A 22,585-nucleotide genomic window follows, 5' to 3' on the forward strand; every position below is an offset into this window, starting at 1 on the left:
TTAAAAGCTGTTTGAGAGACAGTGGAAAGGGTATGGACTAGGATTCTCATACTGGATTCTAGTACTGGTTCCCACTACTAAACAAGCTATGTGATGCTGACTGTGCCGGCCTCTCTGGATCTTACTTTCTTCAACTGCCAAACAGGAGGCCAAACAAAAATCACTAAGCTCTCTTTCAGTTCACCTAGGCACATGGATATCTAATAGACACTTCCAACTCAAATCAACCAAAACAGAACTCTTAATTTCTACTCCTCTAAATGCACTCTTTCCCTATCTCAGTAAATGATACTGCCATCTACCCAGTTTAAGTAAAACACCTCTGAGTTGCCTTTGAATTATCTATTTCTTTCACCATCTAAATCTAATCCGTCTGCACATCCTATAGGTTCTACTTCCAAAACATATCCTGAATGCATCTACTTCTCCCCCATCGCCATTGATACAACCCTAGTCCAATAATCTCTTGTCTGTACTGTTGCCATGGTTCCTAATCCATCTTTGTGTCCACTCTTGCCCTCTTTCAGCCTGTTTTCCACAGAGCCAAAGTGAAATCCAAAACATAAACCAGATAATATCACTCTCCTGCTTAAAACTCTCCAGTGGCTTTTCATCATACTTAGAATAAGAGCCAAACTCTTTTACCCCCTCATAACAATCTCCCCCTTATGCTTCAGCTGCACGGCCCTTTTTTCTTTTCTTGCCAGCTCACCACACTTACGTTTGCCTTGGGCCTTTGCACCTGCTAGTCTCTATGGTTGGAATATTCATCCCCCAGATGTCCGCAGGACTTGCTTCTTGTCATTTAGATCCCAGCTCTATCTAATTGCCCCCTCCCTTCTACCAGTAGTGCTGTATCACACCACCCTATTTTATTTTTTCCTAAGGCCTACCACTATCTGAAAAATAGCCCATGTATTTATCTCTTCCCCCCCAAATAGAAATTAAATGTCTACATATTAGGACCTAATTCCTACCACATTGCCTGGCACATAGTTGGTTATGTGGGGAAAAATCTGACTGAATACACTAAAGAATAAATATAAACCGATTTTTAATGATATGAAAGTTTGTTACTTACATGAGCCAAGTATTGTGTTTGTATTTTTAAAGTTCAAGGACCTATTTGTTTTCCCCTCATTAAATTCCTCATCCTAAATGAACATGATTGAGCACATATGCTTGTGCTGGAAATATGATTCTAAATAAAACAATAGTAATACAGGTTGGTTTTTTCCCTGTTTGACCGAGTTCCCAGATTTTCCCATTGTCTCCAACTCCTCTCCTACAGTACCACCTTACTGCAAATTACCATCATCTTTGGCCCCGAGGACTGCCTCCTCTCTGGTCTTTTTCTGTAGGTTCTAATCCCCCAATAACGTTATTCCCCGGACTGCAGCCATGGACCTTTTCAGTCGCCATTATACCCATGGCTGGGAAACCTTCCGAGTTTTCATTGTTCTCAGGATCAAGGTCCACCACCTCACGTCCCGCCAGCTTACTCTCCACTCCAGGCCACACTCACTCCCTCCCTTCCTGGTTCCCGCCAGCCACCCAGCTGGCAGCCCTCGCTTCCCGCTTCCCAGGCAGTTCTGCACCGCATCCTTTTGGCCTGCTTCTAGGGGTCTCAGGAGATGGTCCCTTCCTCAGGGAAGGCCTCTCTGGTTAGGACGAACTCCACTCCTAATCATACAGCCCCACATCGCCAAGGGCCTCTCTTTCAGAGCTCTAATTTTATAAATATATACTCCTGAGTATGGTGGTAACCTTATTAATGTGCGTTAAAGAAGGTTTGCGCTCACTGCTCTCTGCGGAAGGAACGTACTGACCGGTGGCCCAACCACTCCTCCCCCCTCCCCCCTCCCCCCTCCCCCTAGGGCTGCGGCGCAGCTATTATGCGTTAAGCGGGCGCCCGCGAAGAGAGACATTGCAGGGCGCCTGCGCCAAGGGGCACGCATGCGCAGAGGGACGAGCCCGCTGACAGATTCTCGGTGGCGGTGGCGGCGGCAGCGGCCCTGGATTGCGGGGAATGGGAATCCTAGGTCTTTGAGCACCGCCCCCGCCTCCCTGCCCGCGACATGGCTCAGGAGAAGATGGAGCTGGACCTGGAGCTGCCTCCGGGCACGGTTGGGAGCCCGGCGGAGGGCGGCGGCAGCGGCGGCGGCGGCGGCGGGGGCCTCAGGAGGTCTAACAGCGCCCCCCTGATCCACGGCCTCAGTGACACTTCGCCGGTGTTCCAGGCCGAGGCGCCGAGCGCCAGGCGAAACAGCACAACGTTCCCGAACCGCCACGGCCTGCTACTACCGGCCTCCCCCGTCCGCATGCACAGCAGCCGCTTGCACCAGATCAAACAGGAGGAGGGCATGGACTTGATCAATCGAGAGACCGTCCACGAGCGCGAGGTGCAGAACGCAATGCAGATAAGCCACTCCTGGGAGGAAAGTTTCAGCCTGAGTGACAACGACGTGGAGAAATCCGCCTCCCCGAAACGCATCGATTTCATTCCGGTGTCGCCAGCACCGTCACCCACCCGGGGAATTGGGAAGCAGTGTTTTTCACCATCCTTGCAAAGTTTTGTGAGTAGCAATGGATTGCCTCCAAGTCCTATTCCCAGCCCAACGACCCGATTTACTACCCGGAGAAGCCAGAGTCCAATTAATTGCATTAGACCAAGTGTTCTTGGACCATTGAAAAGAAAATGTGAAATGGAAACTGAATATCAGCCAAAGAGATTTTTCCAGGGCATCACCAACATGCTTTCTTCTGACGTTGCACAGCTGTCAGATCCTGGTGTGTGTGTATCTTCCGATACCCTTGATGGAAACAGCAGCAGTGCCGGATCTTCTTGTAATTCACCAGCGAAAGTCAGCACTACCACCGACTCTCCTGTGTCACCTGCCCAAGCGGCCTCTCCATTTATTCCAGTAGATGAACTTTCATCTAAGTGATTCACCCACCCATCCTGAGACTCGGTTTTGTTTTTGTCTTTGGAATGAAGAGAAAAATGAAGTTGGAACAAGCACTGAACTTTGTCGATTAATTTGAGGCTATTTCCTATTTTACCCTTTTTCCTTTTTTGGAATTTCCTGAAATGTTGGTATTCTAGAGAACTTTTATGTCAGATTCCTGCGGGTGCCCTTGAATTCAGTGTAGTAATATTTTCAGACGTTTTCCCAATAAGTGTGTTGAAGCATACATCTTTACGCTGCTAATATGTCTAAATACATATGTTATCCCTTGATTTTTTAAAATAACTGAGAGCTCTATTTATTTATGCGATTATTAAGTTCTGATGCAAATATAAATGTTGAATTAATCAGCATAGTAAACTGATGTTTTAAAATTCCCTACTTCATGCCCACACTAATTTTTAATGTTATTTTCAGTGATTGCTAATTTCTATTTGATGAAGAACAATAACTTACCTATGTACAGGTATTTTTAAAATGTTAGTTTTATCCATCCAGTGGTTGTCTGTTTTACCCAGGAATCCTTGAATATTTAATTTTCTGGGTACAGAAGTGGATGGGGGACGGTGATAAAAGAACAGAATATAAAAGTTTGCAACAAATCTTTTAAAATTAAATATATAAAAGTAAACATATTTAAAAAACATTTTCTAATGAAATTTTAATAGTAATTCTAATAAGTTGTACAAATATAACTACTATACAGAATTTCTTTTTTTTTTTTTTTTTTAAACCAGAAAGTGCATTCTTTTGGGCATAATCCTAAAGTGAAATGGGACAGTGCCTTGCAGTTTTAGCCCACTGTGCATAGGCTGAGGCCAGGTTCTTTGTACCACTGCAAATTTAAAAGTTTTTCCATTGTAGAAAATGTGTGGGAAGCCCTGTTGAACTTCAGCAGAGCACCCAGGCAGATGAAACTCTGTCAATCATTAATATGCTTTAAAATACCCAATCGTGCCTCAGTGAAAACCCTTGCCAACAAGGAACCAGTGCCACTTTTGGCTGCTTTTATGCTCTGCCCGTCTGTCACCTTCTTGGTTTTCCCTGGCTCAGGAAGGAAGCAGCTGTTTCCTTGCCAACAGGTCCTTCCTCTCCACTTCCCAAGAAACTAGGGCATCATCGGTTAGACAAAGGTACAGTGTGACTCAAACTTCTGACAGTAGGCAACAACAGGACCGTGGAATTGTTTCAGGAACCTCTGTGGTTAAAGCTACAGCTGGAGTTGACTGCCTGGGGGATGTCGTGTAATTCAGGGGCAGTGACTTGCCAGAGAAAATCAGGGGAGAGTCACCTAGGTAAATCATTATTTAACTTAGGTTTTGTTAAAGGTAGAATTGTGAAATGTTCTTTTCTTTGCCTTTTACAATTAAGACAAAGTATGAAAATATTTAATAACAAATTTTTTTATATTATACTTCCTTATATTTCCTGTATCTTCCTTAACTAGATAAGTAGGTAGATAGAAAGAATGGCAAACAAAAGGGGAAGGGGAAAACAATAAAAGAGAGACCAAGAAACCAAGACAAAATATTCCGGCTCACTTTAAGTTATTGCCTACAGAGACTTTAACAATTACGTGGAATTTTTACAACTATGAGAATAAATGGAACTGGTCAACTTTTGGCAGTTGCCTCAAGAATTCAGTGCATTACATCGAGGGTAAGATCGTGTCCACAGGCTTAAAATTCTCTATTCTGGGTAATAGGGTTAATGTGCTCCAGTTCTGACCTTGTTCCTCAAATTCAAACATATGTCCAACTTCCTGTTGGGCACTTTGACCTGCTTCCAGAGGTACTTTAACCTCAGCATCTTCAAAACAAAATTTATTATCTCTTCATTTAACTTGTTCTTGGATTACCTAAATTGATGTCATCCTATCTAATTTCTTCAAACCATGGGAAGCATCTTTGACGTTCCCTTTTCTGTGTGTGTCACATCCAGCTCAATCACCAAGTCCTGTCTACTTGTGAAGTGAATCTTGTGTCTCCCCTTCTCTATCTCTGTTGCCCTGATTTAGCTTAAGTTCCGGCGTAAGTGATCTCCCAGCCTATTTTCTTACCTCCCTTTTGGCCCAGTCTTCACACTGCCTCTAAAGTGATCTTTCTAAAATATAAACTTGAGTTTGTCGTCCTCCTGCTTAAAAACTTTATATGCTTCTCCATTTTCTACAGTTTAGGGAATGCTTTCTTTAACTTGACATACGATAAGGTCCTTCATGAGCTGGCTGTACTCTAACACAGGTTTAATCTGCTCATCCTGTCCCAATTACACATCCTCCCTTCTTACTCTGTAAACACTAGACCACTTGATACTCTAAATATGCCGTGTACTTTCATGTGTTTGTACCTTTGATTAAATTGTTCCTTTCCCTAAAATGCCATTCCTATCCTTTTTACCCAGGAAAATGCTGTTTCTTTTTATTGCATTTGAATTTAACTATGAAATAATGTATACCTTCTGCTTATAAAAATATTTAAACAATGCAGATATCTATATAGTAAAAAAAAAAAAAAAAAAAAAAGAAAGTCTGCCTTTTACTATGTAAAATTCATCTTCCCTACCCATAGGTGATTTCTGTTAATAATTCGTTATATGTTATACAAGATGTTACTCTGCATTCCATGTATATGGGTATATAAATTCAGGAAACCAACATCTCACTGACATCTCTCTTTTCTTTCCCTCATATCTAATCATTCCCCAAATCTTATTGATTTTATCTTCCAGAATCTATCTTCTTTCATCTGTACTGCCACCTGGATCCAGCCTACCATCATTTCTCTCTTAGGCCTCCCCTAATTCCCACTTGTCCCTTCACACTCATTCTGGTTGGCTACCCGTTCATCCTCCATACAGCAACTACAGTAATCCTTTTAAAATTGCAGATCTGATCCTTCCATCTCCCAGCTTAAAGCTTTTCATTTGCTTCCTGTTGTTCTTATGGTATACCAAAATGTATTAATTCTGTGCTAGGAGGCCCGGTGCAGTCTGGCCCTTGCTTCTCCCTCCCCTTGCTTTCTGTGCTGCACCCTCACTGGCTTGCTTTCTTCTTGTTCAGTACGTCTTGTTCTCCTGTTTTATGGGCTTTTACCAGATCCTTTTCCCTGAAGGTATAGAGAAACTTTTATTTCTATAAGTTTATTTTTCTATATAGGTGGTAAGTTTTAAATCAGATAAGGCTCTAAGAGTTTATATAGACAATTTAGATTATTATATTATTGCTCATGGCTTCAGTCATTACTCTATAGAATGTAAAGGCTTAGCTCATGTAAGAATTATCCTCAAAAAAACCTTTTTAAGGTATTAGTATTGCTAATCTATAAACTTTGTGCTGGAAGCCCCAAAGCACATATCAACATTGAGTTAAAGTACAGTTTGTCATATATAACAAACCTCTGTTGTGTATTTTTCTTTATTATGTTTCTTAAAAACACAGTGTAAATGGAACATATAATTAATGGTCACCAAATCTGCAACTGCTGGATGTCAGAACCCTTAAGCATACTTGAAAGATTGATTGCAATCAAGAATAACCTGTATGGGATTGCCTTCCAGTGGTTCACATTTATCAGTTCAGCCGGCTACATACCTACAGCAAGAGACCACTCTTAGTTATTTGGCATATAAGGGGGAAAGGGTCAAGGCTTATGAGGGAAACAGGACTGAGAATTGTTTTCTTATTGGCATGTTTTTAGATGAGTAGAAAAAGTCTGAAGATCCAAGAGAGAAGTGGGAGATTGGGGGGAATAGTTGCCAAAACAACAAACAGAAGAAGATGATGTAACTGATATTTCCTGAGTAGCATCAGAGAATAGAAGAAAGAGTTGGTCTTGGAAAGGTTGTCTAGAATATTTTTTTTTTTTCTTTTGCAACAGGAAGGAGAGTGAAAAGACTAGGCAAAGATAGCAGTAAATGTTGAACTGATTTGTGTTGCAGGAGTTTAGGGGTTTGGAGGAAGGTGTATATGAAAAGTGAAAAGAATTTGTGTCTAATTGCTTCTATTTTCCAACTTTTCAGGAGTGTAGGATGTTTGAGGGTGGGGCAGGAGTAGATTTGGAAGCTTGAATGAAGTAAAGGTTTAATGCTGCCTCTGTGAGAATCTGTAAAGGAGTGCCAAGGGTGAGTAGGCGCTTTATTAGGCCACATTGGATGACAGGTTGCAATTGGATGTCAGGTGCAAAAGAAGTAGATTGGATTGACCTAAGTTTGGGAATTGGTTAAGCGGGAACTAGGTAAAGTCAAGTGTGTGAAGCAAATAAGGATTCTGCTGAAAGTGGAGTTGAGTGATTGGCCAAGATCTTGGAGATGCTAAGAGAAGTCAGCAGTGGGTCATGGAATAGGCCGTTTTTTTCCAAGGTCTTATGTTACAATCATCCATGACAAAGTATACAGAGAATCTGATCTCACTGCAGAACTCTCACTTTAGCAGTTTTGCCCATATTTTTCATGTCTCATTTTGTTCAGAGACTCAATCCTGAATCAGCAAGCCTTGAGTTCCATTTAGTTGATTTAAAAAAAAATTTTTTTTTGAGTCAGATTGCTCACTGTCGCCAAGACAGTTCTTTATGCCTTCCCTACCTTGCCATCCAAGTAAAAAGGTTTTCTTCAAAGTTGATATGACCTTTATATTAAAAAGTATATATAAAGTACTTGCTACATGTCAGGCACTGTTCTAGCTGCTAAACAAATGTATTGTTTCATTTAATCTTCGTCAGTATCCTCTGAGATTAGTGCCATATTATCCTCATTTTATAAGTGTCCTCACTTATAATGGAGGCACAGAGAGATTAGGTAAACTTGCTCAGGATTCCGAACTGGGAGGTAGTGGTTAAAAACACAGACTGTGGAGCTGGGTGGCTGAGGTAAGGGTCCCTATAGGTAAAGTCCTTACAGCAGTGCTGGGCAGTTAGTATCAACTATCATTACTATCCTTGTGGTGCTGGTGGTTGTCATTATTGTCATCTAGTGTGGACTTGCTAAGGAGTCTTCTTTATTCTCCATGACTGATGAAACGCCTACTTTCACACTCAGTAACAGTATACGCTACCCTCCTAGGCAGCACATCCTTTTATAAGAAGAGAGTTTTTGACGTTGGAGTCTTTCTTACACTGAGCAGACATTTCCCTCTGGAACTTACACCATTTAATTCAAGTCCTACTCTCTGGAAAATGCAGAACAAGCCTTATCTCTTTTTTAGATGATAGCCTTCCCTTCACAAATCAGAAACCCTGATCCCTCAGTAATGACCTCTTCTTACTTCTGGATTTGGGGAATCTTGAGCAATTTTTTTTAGTGTACTTCCTCTGCGAAATCAGGCTATCATTGCTCAGCAGCCAGGATTTTCACAAGATTGTGATCCCTTTAAGACCGTTTGCTTTCCCTAGTAGAAAAGCAAGAGATGGTCTAATAACATGAGCCATTGCCAATAGTAATAATAATAATTAGCACTAATATTTATTGAGTATTCAATAAGGGCCTAGACACTATTTTCCATGCTTTGAATGTAATGAGTTTATTTAATCCTCATGACAACCCTGTGAGGTAAATGCAATGATTATTCCCATTTAACAGATGAGAAAACCAAATACATTTTCTCAAGTCTCTGTTACTTTCTATTATTTTTTTTTCCATTTGAATTTAAGTCCTTTTTGTCTTTTCCTTATGAACAGACTTTTTTGGTTTTGTTTTTTGAGATAACGCCTATTTTCCAGCTTGCTAGGGTTGCCACTTGTTTTGAATCAAACGATATGTTTACTTAAAATGATGGCTTTAGACATTATTATCATATTAGAGGAAGCAATCAGGAGGATTGTTTTCTTTACTAGTAGGTTAAAAAAAATTAAAGTTGTATAGAAGGATATCATGGTTTACATATTTTTAAACTGATTTGCTATTTGAAATAAGAAATCCCCAAACTACAAATTTTAAATTATTGTTTTTTTAAAAAAATATATATATATGTTATATATGCTTTGTTATACTTGAGTTATACAGTATCATTGGTTGTCCTTAGATTTTCACTCCTGGGGAAACAAAAGCAAGAACCATTTGACTGCCCCCCCCCCAAAACAAACTCTTTAAGGTAAAAATGTATCATTTTTAGAGGAAAAGTAACAGCAGGATTTAAAGAGTGATCCAAAATCTTTTATTACCTAATTAACAAATTCACTTTCTTTCTCTATAAGAAGCTCTCCCCAGAGGTTAGAGATTTAAATTCAGAACACTTGAGCAATCCCTGAGAAACTATTATTCTTACCTTTACTTCATAGAAAATCACTGTTCAGCAAAAGGACCCAAAAAGGAAAACTTGCCTTTGAACGCATTTTAGAATTGGTGCTTAAACTTCAAGTTTCACAGTGTCACATCCCTGCATTAGATATTTTGAAACAAACCATTGAAGGCCATAATTTGTTCCAAAAGGTTAGTATCATTTTTGGAAGTTCAATAAATATTTTAAAATCACCTCAAAAGTGACTTTTGATTCTACCTATAAGGGAAATGAATCTGAAAAAGAATAGATAGGTAGATAGTTAGATATATATATGGGTAGATAGATAGATAGAGATAACTGAATCACTGCTGTACACCTGAAACTAACACAACATTGTAAATCAACTGTACTTCAATTAAAAAATAAGGAAGTTAACCTTAGGGAAGTTAAGGGATTTACCCAAGCTCACAGAAATAGTAAGTGGATGCAAATAAAATTTGTACATAGATCTGTACCCCCCGCCAAAAAAAGTTGACTTTTGGTTCAATATGTAGCTTGTTTGTGAAAACAGTTTTATAACAGAGAGGTTAGGCAGATAACATCAAATACTCCAGTCCTGTGCATGCACAACTAAATGTACATGCACATTTGCACATACACACACCTGACCTGCTTTGTGAGTTTTGTTCTGTGTGCTTGGAGCCTTATTTAGCTTTACTCCCATTTTAGATCTCCCCTCATTTTCCTCTCCTCGGTTTTCTTAGGTAGGTTAGGCTTTGTAAATTACACACACACACACACACACACACACACACATAGGTACTGTTGGAGAAAGTGTTTTGTGCCTTGATTTTGCATCAACTTTCCAAATTCCAAGTGCTGCCCTAAAAGAGAAATAGGTATTTGGTTCTCATACCTAGAATTTCTTTGTGCCTGATTTCTATTTCTCCTTTTTGAACTTTTGGAATAAACACTTGGGAGATGTGAAAATCACTCATTAACAAATTCTCAGGCAGTGTGACTGAAACTAGAAAGCAGAGAATGTATAGCTTTTATTTATCTGTGAAAGTTCAGTTCTGTATCAGTGCCAGGGATAGTTCTGGTTCTTTTCCAATTGCCTACAATGGTCTTCCAAAACAAAGTGACCTCTAAGGCTTGGCTAGCAAGGCAGGTTGTGAAAGAAGACAATTGAAAAAGATCTTTTGTGCCCTCGCAAAATAAAATTGATTGAAGTAACCATTCCTGTGATTCAGATGATCCCTCCCTCTTACTTTAAGGACAAAGAACGATTTCACTGTTGCAATGCCCGGAGGGTTACTGGAACTCCAGAGTGACAAGTAGCTATATAGTGTTGGTGTCTTTTGGAAAGAAAAATGCGAGGTGTTCAGGAAGGGATGGGAGTGAGGACATGATGCATGGATTGGGTATTCCTTTTGGCACGTGAGCCCTCGGACTACCATTGTGAGCTCCCTGTTGACTAGAGAGTGACATTGATGGTGGTTTTCTTCATGAATGTTTTTTCTTTGTTCCACTTCATTTGGGATTTGGGGTTGAATCAGTATGTGTTTAAGAATGTCTTCGACCATCTTTCCCTTAATGGCCTAGTCTTTTAAGTTTTCTAAAAAATGGTAGATAATAATAATAATAATGATAATTATCTTTCATTATTATCAAAGGTTACTTTGAGTCAAGAATTAAAGTTCTTGGAGCTCTTTACCTTACCAATTTATACTAGGTTTCTAACTCAATTAAAATTCTACCCCTATCTATATGGTCTTTCTCAAGGCCCCATTTTACCACACTACTTGCTACCAGTATTTCTAAAATGCAAACCTGAAATTCAACTTTAATAGCTACCCCTTAACTTCAAGATTAAGTCCAATTACACAGTATGATAAGCTGCATATCTCCACATACCCCCTGAACCCCAGCACTCTAGCCATACTGAGCTGCCTGGGCTCCCCCAGCTTCAGGCTCCCATGTACTGTCTGTGCTTTGGCAAGCTGTGTCCTCTGCTGAGAACAGCACTTCCTCCCTTCTTCCTCTGCACTCCTACCAACCTTTTTTCCTCAACTAACTCCTTAAAAACTTAGCCCAAGGGGGCACAGCTTCTGGAAAGCCTTTCCTAATGGCCTCTGCCTCTCCAGCCCTGGTGAGTTAGATAGCTTTCTTGTGGGATCTTGTTATACCTAGGACTTCCTTCTATAAAGGCAGTTAACAGGCTGATGTGTGTTTGGGTGGTTTCTTGTTTCTTTAACCTATGTAAAAGCAAAGGCTCTGTCTTTTACTTCTGTTCCTAATGCCTGTGCATAGAACATCATAGTTACTCGAATTTATATTGAGTGGATGATTAATGGATGGGTAAGTGGGTGAGCAAATGGCACAGACTGTTTTTAAGAGAAAGGAATGTAGTAAGATTTTTAGTGGACCAAGTCTAGTCACATGGCTGGGCTCTTTATAGTTTGCTAAGAGACTAGAAATTCATTTGTTAAATAATTTTGATTGGAGCCCCTGCCTCACACTGGCTAGTCTTTTAGGCTACGTCAGTGTACAAGGCAGACTCCCACCCTTGTAGAGCACACATTCTGCTTACATCCTAACAGGGTGGAGGTGGAGGGAGGGGTTGGCAATAAACATAATAAACAAGTAAATTACATCATATATACAGTGAGAAATGGCAAGGAAATCAAGGTGGCTGGAGCAGAGTTATTGAAGGGAAGGATCCTTGGAGGGGCTTAGAGAGGTGGGCAGGGGTGGGAACTGCTGCCAATACAGGTGGCATAAGGTCTCGTGTGCCATTAAAGGACACTGACTTTGACTATGAGAGATGGAGAGCCAGTGCAGGGGTTTGAACGTAGAAGTGGCATGACCTATCTTAGGTTTTAAAGGAGGTAAGAGATAATTGTGGCTTGAATGAGGGTGGTAACAGTGGAGGCGTGGAGAAGTGCTTAAATTCTAGATGTATTTTGAAGGTAGAGCCAATAGATTTTGCTGACAGATTTAAGGTGGGCATAAGGTGGGGCTGGGGCAGAGGGGGGCAGGAGAGAGAGAAACTGAAAGGATGGAGTTTCCGTCAACTGAGATGTGGAAATCTGTGAATAAGGTAGGATTTTTTGTTTTGGGTTTTTTTGTGTGTGTTTGTTTTGCTGCTGTTGTTTGGCTGGGGGGTGGGGTGGGTTGAGGATGGGAGGCATTAGGAGCTCAGTTTGGATATGTTAAGTAAACGAACCTTATTAGATATTCAGATAGAGATGTCAAGTAAGCAGTTAGATTTCTGAATCTAGAGTTCAGGAAAGAAGGCTGGGCTGGAAATACATAATTGGGAGCCATCTGCCTGTGATGATATTTAAAGTCAAGAGAATACATGAGATCACCAAGGGTCATGTGAATGTGGGTAAAGAACACAAGAATAAGAACTGAACCTTGGGGCACCCTATAACATTAAGAGGTCAGGAAAAGGACACTGAGAAGGAACAACAAGGGAGGTTAAGAAAACCAAGAGAGTGTGGTGTCCTAGAAACTATGTGAAGGAAACGTATGAGAGGATGGAGTGATCAAATGTTATCAATTGCAGCTGATCTGACAAGAGAGGATTGATCACTGAGCCTTGGATTTAGTAACATGTTAAGTTACAGGTCACCTTGGTGAGAGTCATTTCATTGGAGTGGTGGGGTGGAAGCCTGATTAGAGGAGGTTTAAGAGAAAATAGGCTGAGCAGAATTGGAGACAGCCAGATGGCTGAAGAAAGAGATTGAGTTCTTCTAGATCCTTAAGGATAAAGAGGAACTAAAGTGAAAAGGGTCACCCCCCTCCCCTTCTTATGGGTAAATTGTTATTAAGCATTTCACAAGAAATATCTCTTTATTATATATGTGATTATAATTTGGGAAAAACCAAGGTCAAAAGAAATTGTTTTCTTTCCTTTTTTTTTGTTTTTCTTTTTGGCTTTTTTGTGAGGAGAAAAACCTATAGGTAAATGCTTTTACGCCAAACATGAGACTGTTCAAGCAAAAGACTTACTGATTCACTTCCTTCCTGAATTCATCTGGTTCATTTTATTCCCTTGTCATCTATTTCTCTTAATGGCTTTTTTTCCCACTTATAAATTGAAATTTAGTTCCACACCCGTGACACAATTATTTCTGCAAGTTTGGCCCAGTTTCTTAACCCAGAGACATTTTCCTCTTCAGTGAATACTGTGAATTTTTTTTAAAGTAGTTCATTGTCCTCTTAGGTTTTATTTCGGGACAGATTTTTTTTTTCCTTATTCCTTTTCAAAATTGTTGCTGAACGGTGGGAGAGGAGAGTGCCAGTAATGATAAGAAAGAAAGAATGCTTTCCTTACTTTAAATTGCTGCGATTTCATTCTAATCATAAAATATTGTCAGGTTTCTTCTTGTGGGTTGGGCAGTCCATCCCAGTCTTTCATACAAGAGGACTCAGGGACATCCAAACCATATTTGTACTCAGGAGGGAAGAGTGCTTTCTCCTGGAATTCCTTCTCTCTCCTGATACTGCATTTCTGCCTTTCAAGACTCCAGTCAAGTCCTGCTCACTTCGTGGAGACCTCTCTGCTTCTCCTGGCTCTAGGTAGTATTGGTTTCCTCTTAATCGCTATACCTACTGCCTGCAGCCCTTACTCTGTCGGGTTTTTTTCGGGGGGAGGGGAGTAGAGGGGGTGTAATGTCATGTAATGGTTATAAAAGCACTGCATCTGCAGACTTGTAGAACTGCATTCCTGACCTAGCCCTCCCACTTCCCTGCTTCGTGCAAATTAATCTTTGTGTGCCTCAGTCTTTTTACCTGTTGAATGGGAGTGGTTCCTACCGCAAAAGTCGTAAGAATTGGAGGGGAGAAGGCGTGTAAAATTATTTGGCAGGAAACTAATCATTTGAAAAAATGGAAACCTGAAGAATATATATAGTATATGAAATAATCCCCCATCTTTATGGCAGATTTCCTGAAAGAAAGAGACAATGGCTTATGTATCTTTCCTAATAGCAGTGTATCTCTATAGAAAGAACTTGGGGTTTATCAGTGATGATAGGTGGAGCTTGGGAAACATGGAGTGTTTGCTCATGGAAACCTGTGATACACATGTCATGATGTATTTCATTGTTGCACATTAGAGAGTATTTCAGGCTTTAGGACCTCTTCCAGACTAAGACCCTTACAAGGCACAGGCTACGGAGGGTGATGTTGCAACTTTGATGGTATGTGAAGTCAATACTCTTTCCTTTTAGTTTTCCTAACACTCGTGAAAGTTGCTGGGTTTTTTGCCTCTCATTCACATTTTCACAGCCCAGAATTCAGAAATCTGCTTTAATTTTAACACAATCGATCAAATTCTGTATAATTAGGAGAGGAGTTTAGATGACATTTACTTTTAAGCAACCTTTCATAAACTGTGTATTTTAATAATGTGAAAAAAGATTAAAAAGAAAGAACCAAATAGGCTAAAACAAGCAAATTACACTTTCTAATGATAAAAGCAATACAGATTCGTTTGAAATTAAAAGAACTCCAATAAGCAAAAAGAAGTACACTTCACTGAGTTGCTGCTGTTTATCTTCCCACGTATATTCTAGGCTTTTTCTTTTTTTAAAAAATTATTTTTAAAATAAATTATTTATTTTTGGCTGCGTCGGGTCTTCATTGCTGCGCATGGGCTTTTCTCTAGTTGCGGCGAGCGGGGGCTACTCTTCGTTGTGGTGTGCGGGCTTCTCATTGCGGTGGCTTCTCTTGTTGTGGAGCATGGGCTCTAGGCGTGTGGGCTTCAGTAGTTGTGGCACGTGGGCTCAGTAGTTGTAGCTCGCGGGCTCTAGAGCGCAGGCTCAGTAGTTGTGGCACACGGGCTTAGCTACTCTGTGGCATGTGGGATCCTCCCGGACCAGGGCTTGAACCCATGTCCCCAGGCGGATTCTTAACCACTGCGCCACCAGGGAAGTCCTATTCCAGGCTTTTTCTATGCTTAAATATGCACATGTAATTTTTACACAAAAATGGCATCTATAGCCAGCTTCACAAACTACTTTTTTCCATATAATATACAGTGAATGTTTTAAATATACTTTTGCATCATTTTGCCTTCTGTGGCTGTACCATGTTATAGGTAACCAGCTGCTTTTGGCTCTCTAGGATGTTTCTAATTTCTTCTCAATTACAGTGTTCTGATGTACATCTGAACAACTTTTAAAATGTAAAGACCACAGAACTTTCTTGGACTTGCCAACGTGAAATAGCTGGCATGTTAATTTCAATTCCATTTTGTCCATCTCTAAAGCATTCTTTTCCAAGTCAGTTTTGAGTGATTTATTTGATGGTCATGTTTGGAGCTCCCGTGTGTGACTGAAAAAAAAAAAGAGCATAGTTCTCTGAAAATAATCTGTATTTCAATTTTTTTTCATGAATCTAAGACAGCCTTTTCTTCATTTAATCCAAACTAGAGAGTTTTGATGTCTCTAGGAACATGTTGCTCTGAGGTCTTTATCTCCTATACTAGACCTATCTGTAATTCAGGATTAGCGAGGTCTCCAGGAGGTCAGTTATTACTGTTCTGTCATTTCAGTGGAAAAAAGGCTGGAGCATGTGGAGGTGAGAAGGGGTGCGGAGATTGCATGGGTGGGTGGGTGGTGATGGAGAAGGAGGCCAGGATTAGACAGATATCTGCCCTCGCAGACTTAAGGTCCCCACCCGTTTTCATCTTTCACGGCTATGGCAACTTGAGATCTCACATTTTCTAGGGTAGTCAAGATATCAAATATTGCCTCCAGCTGCCCATTGAAATGTCTCAGAAATCTTGACATTAAAATTGGCATATTTCTGTTTCATCCATCTAGAAATGACATGAAAATCCTTCATGATGTCATGTTTGTCAGTATTAGGGTTATAAAATATGGTCGCCAAAGGTGTAGGTCTTAGGAGAAGGAATAATAGAGATGACTTACTCATTTTTGCAGTAAATGTTCAGTGAATACCTAGTATGCACCAGGCACTGTGCTAGGGGCCGGGGATACAAAGAGGGGTGGGCAAGTCTTTAAGCTGCTCTTGGTGGGGTACACACATAGAAATTAAAACTGGACAGTGCTTTGCTGCAATATAGACATATTTCCAAGATTCTATAAGAATACAGAGGAAGGAAATACAAAGGTGTTTACAAAAGAAACAAGTCTTTAGCAAGTTGGTAAGTGAGGAGATATCCTCCGAGGGGAACATGAAGAGGGTCATGTAACATGTGCAAAGAACAGAGCGTATTCCAGCAATTTCCAGCCAACAAGAATTTCAGTGCTCACTTAAATAATTAATTCTTAAGTTTTTAAAAAAATTTTTTCACTAATTTAATGTTTTCTTATTTCTCTATATTTTTGATTTTTAAAAACCGAATTATTTATTTGTTTATTTCTTTTTAGGAAGTTATAAAATCATTTGATCCTAAAAGAGTAAATGAAATGAACTTGGCTTAATGAGGTGTTCTTGTAACTGCTTCCATCTCAATCACATTCTTTTTCTCCTGCCTTGGATTTAATAGCTTAGAAATTATGGCTGTAGATTAAAAAGGAGATCGAAAGATAGAATAGGCAAAGACTATGTAGATCAAATTATCTGAGAATTTTTTCATGCTCTTAGTAATATTCCAAAATATCAAGATCACTGTGTGCATCTGTTGGTCTTAGCGTTGGAAAAGCCTTGGGCTATACATTCTGAGATTTCAAATAAAGTGGATTTATAGTGGAAAGGAACCAGAGTGTTAGACTAAATAGATACGTTGTAACAGAGCCATAATGATCTTATTTAGATATTTTCCACATTAAATAAGGCATGTAGTACTGCCCTGTTATTGTCATGATTTTTTAAAATAAATGAATTTGCATCCATGGTAGTTTTTTTTTTTTTTCTTTTTTTAAATTCTCCATGGAGTACCACACGCAAATAAAATAATCTGTTGGAGCCCAGATTTGAGTTAAGCTTCCTCAAAGTATAATGATTCCTTCATTAATTTTAATCTTGTTTTATAAGCAAGAATTTTTTTAAGTTTAGGAAGCCTAATTAACAACATTCTGGAGAGTGATAATTGGGGTGAATTTCTAATATGGTTGTAACATTGTTCACTTGGTAAATATTTCTTAAGCACCTACTCTAGGCCAGACACCGACCTTTCATTGACAATTTTATCTCAGTTTTCTAAAAGACACATTAATTCTACCTTGCTTCATGGAGTTTATATTATAGTGAGAGGTAAAAAAAAAAAAAAAAAAAGAGGAGAGGGAGGGAGGGAAAGAGAGAGAGAGAAACAATGGAATCCTTGCCAATTACAATAAAGATTAGGAAGGAAGTAAATGAGGGACTGAGAACTTGAATGATAGAGAAGCACCTGTTCTGTACAGGCTGGTCAGGGAGAAGCATTACAGACCTGGAGTAGCGTGTGCAGAGCCCTTGAGCTAGAAAGAGCTTGGTGTGTTTGAGGAATTGCAGTAAGGCTAGTGGGGCCGAAGCCTAGTGAGTAAGCGGAAAAACAGCATGAGATGAGGCTGAAGAGCAGGGTAATCAGCAGATCCTACAGGGTCTTACAGGCCAAGGCCAGGAGTCTGGATTTTATTCTAAATGCAATGGGAAAGCATTAAAGGGTTTTACACAAGGGACTCACCTGAACAGATTTCCTCTTCATGATCGTTCTCGCTTGTGGAGAATGGAAGCGGAGAAACCCGTTGGGAAGCTGTTGTATTCATCTAGGCAAGAGATGCCGGTAACAGCGACCCCAAGGGGTAGCAGCAGGATGGAGAGGGGAGGATGAAGAGGGGAAGGTGGTCGTGAGACATCAGCAGGACTTGGGGGAGGCCATGGTGAGGGGGAAGGGGGGACAGCAAGCATGATTCCTAGTTTACTCACTTGGAGTAAAAAGGGGGATGGAGTGACGTTGAATGAGATGGGAGATTGGAAGGGGCAGGAGTAGGGGTGTTTGAGTTCTGTTTAGGATGTATTACGTCTAATGTACTTGTGAGAAGCACCAAGGGAGATGTCACTTGGACATGTAAGCCCAAAGCTAAGGAAAGTGACGCTCTAGCTGAAATTATATTTGAGATGACCACACTACCCATTAGAATGTTAGCTTGAATCGATTTTTTAAAAGTGTTGGGAGTGTGATTGATAATACTGAAACCCTCTCTCTGTAGTGCATATCCTTTGTTCATCAGTGACTCAGTTTAGGGCACACGCCAGTTGTGAAAATGAACCAAGTGGTGACTCTTCTCTTATTCCAAACGCATGGCACGCAAGACCTTCCCTGCAGAACTTTCCAGATTCATGCCAGACCCCTCCCCAACATGTACCTCTGTATTTCCACCGTGACAAATAACTGGTAATTTCCAGAAGGCACCATGTTATCCCACCTCTGTGTCTTTGCAAATGCTGCTCCTGTGTCCTGGAAATAGGCATTCCAGCTTTTTCTACGTTGCTCTCTGCGAGTCATTTAAGATACAACTCAGGTAGGAATCACTTCCTCAGAGGAGCCTTCCTGGAATCCAGGTAATGTGCCCCTTCCGTGTGCTCCCCTGGGCAACCTGTATCCGCCCCATCTCAGTGCTGATTACACTGTTTTCTGACCGCCAGCTGGTTCTCCTGTTTCTTAGGCAAAACTCTTAAACCCAGGCAAGAGGGGCCCTGTTCTTGAGGTGTTTAGTTGTAAGCATTCCAAGTGTCAGAATATTTTGAGCTGTTGTCTCCATACCTATATCTCCTTCTTCAACCTCCCCCCGAATCCCAGACGGGAAACTTGACCCAAATCACTGGTGTCCGTGCCCATTCCCAGTGCTCTCAAGGCTCTCTCAGTTAGCACTTGCTGCTGCCACACAGGTAGGTGGTCCAGAGGTATTCTAGGCCGTCACTGTTCCTCTGCCTGCCTGCCTGCCTGCTGATAAGGTGAATTGAAATCGTGTGTATGGGGGAGGGGGGCTTGCTGCCTTCCTTGAGGCAAGACACAGTCTTCCTGAGCTTCTGATGGAAACTCCCCACGTAGGGCTATTCAAGGGGAAACGACAAGCCTGGGCAGCAGAGAACTTGGAATTCCAGGGAGACTTAGTGGTATTAACACTAGGAAAAGGGCACATATTTTTCCATGGATTGCTAATAATCAAAACAATGCTCCATCCTTCCTGGGTTGCATTCCTGCAATTAAACATCAGAGATTTATCCTTTTCCTTGATGTTGAGAGGGTATGTTTAGTACTGAGATACCAGCGTGGTGGTGAGCTTTGAGGCAGCCTGCCAGGTGTGTGGGATTTGAAATAAATCCTAAAGCTGAAGATTGGAGATTTTTTTCCCCCTATTTTCAAAGCCATAGGAATTGAAATAGTTTAATAATAAGATTGAAAGTTACTCCTGTGAACTTAATACACCACTTGGAAAGAAATCTTTGCCTGAGTGGACTGAGTCTCATCCAACAGGTAAGTGAAAATCCAGACAGTTTTCACTTAAAGGTAAGGTTGCTTTGCAGCATAGATATACCCCAGTAGGGTTTGAAGATGAAGAACAGCGCACTCCAAGAGAAGCCCAATCTCAGATTGAAGTTCACTCTTTAGAACGGCTGCTCCACAGGGTCTTCTTATTTTGTTCTGTGACTCATGCTGTGTTGAATTCTGCTGGAATGAATGACGTAGGCTTGCCCCAGGGTGTCACAGCCCAGTTCAGCCCCTGTGCCACAGAAGCAGTGAGGGGATGGAGAACAAGGCAGTGTGTGAGCATACCAGAAAGCAGATTAGAAGAGACTCCAAAGGAACACAGTGGGCATCTCTGGGCAGTGAGATTGCTGGCCAGTTTTATTTTCTTTGTGATTTTCTATATTTGCCCAATATTTCTATAATAGATATGAGTTGCATTTATAGCCATATTTTTTTAAATGTTCAAAAAGAGATCCATTTGAAGAAAATGAGATGGGGGGAGGGATAAATTAAGAGTTAAGGATTAACAGATACACACTACTATATGTAAAATAGATAAACAACAAGGACCTACTGTATAACACAGGGAACTATATTCAACTTATTGCAATAAACTATAATGGAAAAGAATCTGAAAAGTAATTCAGTATATATATACACTGAATCACTTTGCTGTACACCCAAAACTAACACAGCATTGTAAATCAACTGTACTTCAGTTGTGTGAAATAAACCTAAAACAGGGATGGAAAGAAGGAAAGAAGGAAGGAAGGGAGAGAGGGAGGGAGGGAGGAAGAGAACTCTTGTAGAAGTATTTGGGATGCAAAATCACCGTCCTAGTTTTTCATCTTGTTTCTCACTCTGAAAACCAAACATTCATTTATTATCCAATGCTAAAAAGAAGGAAGAAGAAAACATTTATGAAGCATTGACTTAACTGAAAATAAGTAAGGACTGAAAATAAGACCTCCTTTCTGTACTCAAGATAGCTTATCTAAGAAGTGTGGCAGACATTCTTATATGTACATTCATCACACTTTCAACTTTTAAGTCCGTGTGCCAAGCACTGTGCTAGGTTCTGTGATTTACAGAGAAATACACAGAGGTTATTGCCCTGAAAGGGCTGACAGTGTAGTGGAAAGAAAAGAAATTGAAAGTGATAATCACAGTATAATCAGTTAAGTGTCACAATAGGGGCAGGACCAGGGCACCATGGGAGCACAGAGAGGCACTGAGCCCTGACTTGGGAGGAGGAAGGGTGGATTCGTAGAAGGAAGCAATGCCTTAGGTGCATCTTGAAGAATAAGAAACACCCAGCCGGGGAGGGGGTGGAGGAACAGTGGCATGTCAGGCTCTGGAGAGTGTGCAATGGAAGGAGGCGAGAGAGCGCTATGGCTTCTGAGAACTGCAAATCATCCCATATGGCAGCAACCATCCCGGGGTGGGCAGCGAGGAGAGATGAGTTAAAGAGGCCAGGTCATGAGAGGTCATGTGCTGTGCTAAAGACTTTGAGTTCCACCCTGAAGCAGTGGGAAGCTACCACAGGATTTTGAAGAAGGAGAGCGGCATAGACAGATTTGCATTATAGAAAGATTCTTCTCGCAATAGTGTGCCCCAGAGAGGCAGACTAATTAGGAGGCTGAGGCAGCGATCTGTGCAAGAAATAAAGAAGTCTCAATTAAGATAGTAACAGGGGAAATGCCGAGAGAGAATCAAAGAACATTAAGGAGATTGATTTAAAAGAATTTGATTGATGGGCTGTGGGATGAGGTTAAAAGAGGAGTCGGGATGACCCCTTGGTTTCTGGCTTGGACAACTAGATGGATGATGGCATCATTCTCTGAGCGGAGAGGATTGTGATAAACTGTAGAACTTATAGTGGCCCTAAGATGCTATATAAGAACCCTGAAAGCAACTGAAAATATAGATCTGGAGCTCAAGAAAGAGATGTAGGCTCAAGAGTTATTGGGGACTCTTCCAGGTAGATGGCAGTTGAACCCTTGGGTAATGGAAGAGATTATGCAGAGGGAGTGAGAAGAAGAGAATACAGAAGACCATGAGGAACATGAATTTTAAGAGGCAGCCCAAGAGGAGGGAGCCTGCCGAAGAGACCAAGGTGTGTTCAGAGAGGCAGGGGGAAAGCCGGCTATATCAGGAAGGGAAAACCAGGTATATGTGGAATCCTGGTTCAGGCTCCCTCTCAAGCCTGCCATCCATGGAAGAAAGGGCAAAGAGCAAGTGACAAGTGGCAGAAATGCCCACACCAACTGAGTTTGCCTCTAACAAGTCTCCCTGGACATAAACGTCTGCCAACATTTCATTTGTAAAACGTCTGGGAATATAAGTTTTCTGTTTGTTTAACTGGGCGTATTGCCTCCCCCAAACAAAATCAGGCTTCTGTTAGTAAAGACCATGAGGAAGGGGATTTGGGGTAGGCAAACGACAGTGTTGGCCATGCGGGGTAGCCAAGGGAGAGAGCGCTGTCGATGGAGGAAGACTGGTCATTCATCAGTTCAACACAGGTTTCAGAGCCCACCGTGTGCAGGCTACTCCAAGGTCAACGCTGCGAAGAAGTCCAGAAAGGTGACGAGTGAAACTTCGTGGGTGAAGCAACCAGTAGTCTACTTGTGAAGTTGGGGTGGTTATGGGGGTGGCTGGATTGCTGGTGCATCCAGAAGTGAAGGGAGAGGGGGGAGGAAATCAAGGCAGGGAGCGTACACTGGTCTTTGGAGGGTTTGATCTTGAGCGTAAGGGGAGTGAGACAAGGTTGCAACCAGAAGAGGGCGTCAGGGTGAAGAAGAGGTGTCAGGGAGGAGGGGTCTCAGGAAAGGTATTAACATGCTCATATTCCCAAGGTAAAGAGCCAGATGAGAGAAAGCGGTTGAAGACCCAGGTCAAAGGATAACTGATGGAGAGAGGGCTCCAGACTGGTGTGTGCGGGAGGGAACACAGAACATTCCTTAGCTGTGCATT

The 22,585-nt window shown here is 41.2% G+C and overlaps 2 protein-coding genes across 3 annotated transcripts in view; both read left to right on the forward strand.

Moving 5' to 3' along the window:
* PIP5K1B (phosphatidylinositol-4-phosphate 5-kinase type 1 beta) overlaps window positions 1–22,585 on the forward strand; it is a 323,109-nt gene that overhangs the window by 71,437 nt on the left and 229,087 nt on the right. The window lies entirely within an intron of this gene.
* Window positions 1,952–4,595, forward strand: PABIR1 (PP2A Aalpha (PPP2R1A) and B55A (PPP2R2A) interacting phosphatase regulator 1). Its single transcript, XM_082403694.1, has one exon. The coding sequence runs from the start codon at window positions 2,079–2,081 to the stop codon at window positions 2,946–2,948; it is 870 nt and encodes a 289-aa protein (XP_082259820.1). The 5' UTR covers window positions 1,952–2,078; the 3' UTR covers window positions 2,949–4,595.

This window comes from Balaenoptera borealis, assembly GCF_965194805.1.
Source record: "Balaenoptera borealis genome assembly, chromosome: 8".
Taxonomy (NCBI): domain Eukaryota; kingdom Metazoa; phylum Chordata; class Mammalia; order Artiodactyla; family Balaenopteridae; genus Balaenoptera; species Balaenoptera borealis.

Excerpts from the sequence above, each read along its gene's own strand:
- PABIR1 (XM_082403694.1), top strand. The coding sequence starts at position 2,079 with ATGGCTCAGGAGAAGATGGAGCTGGACCTGGAGCTGCCTCCGGGCACG.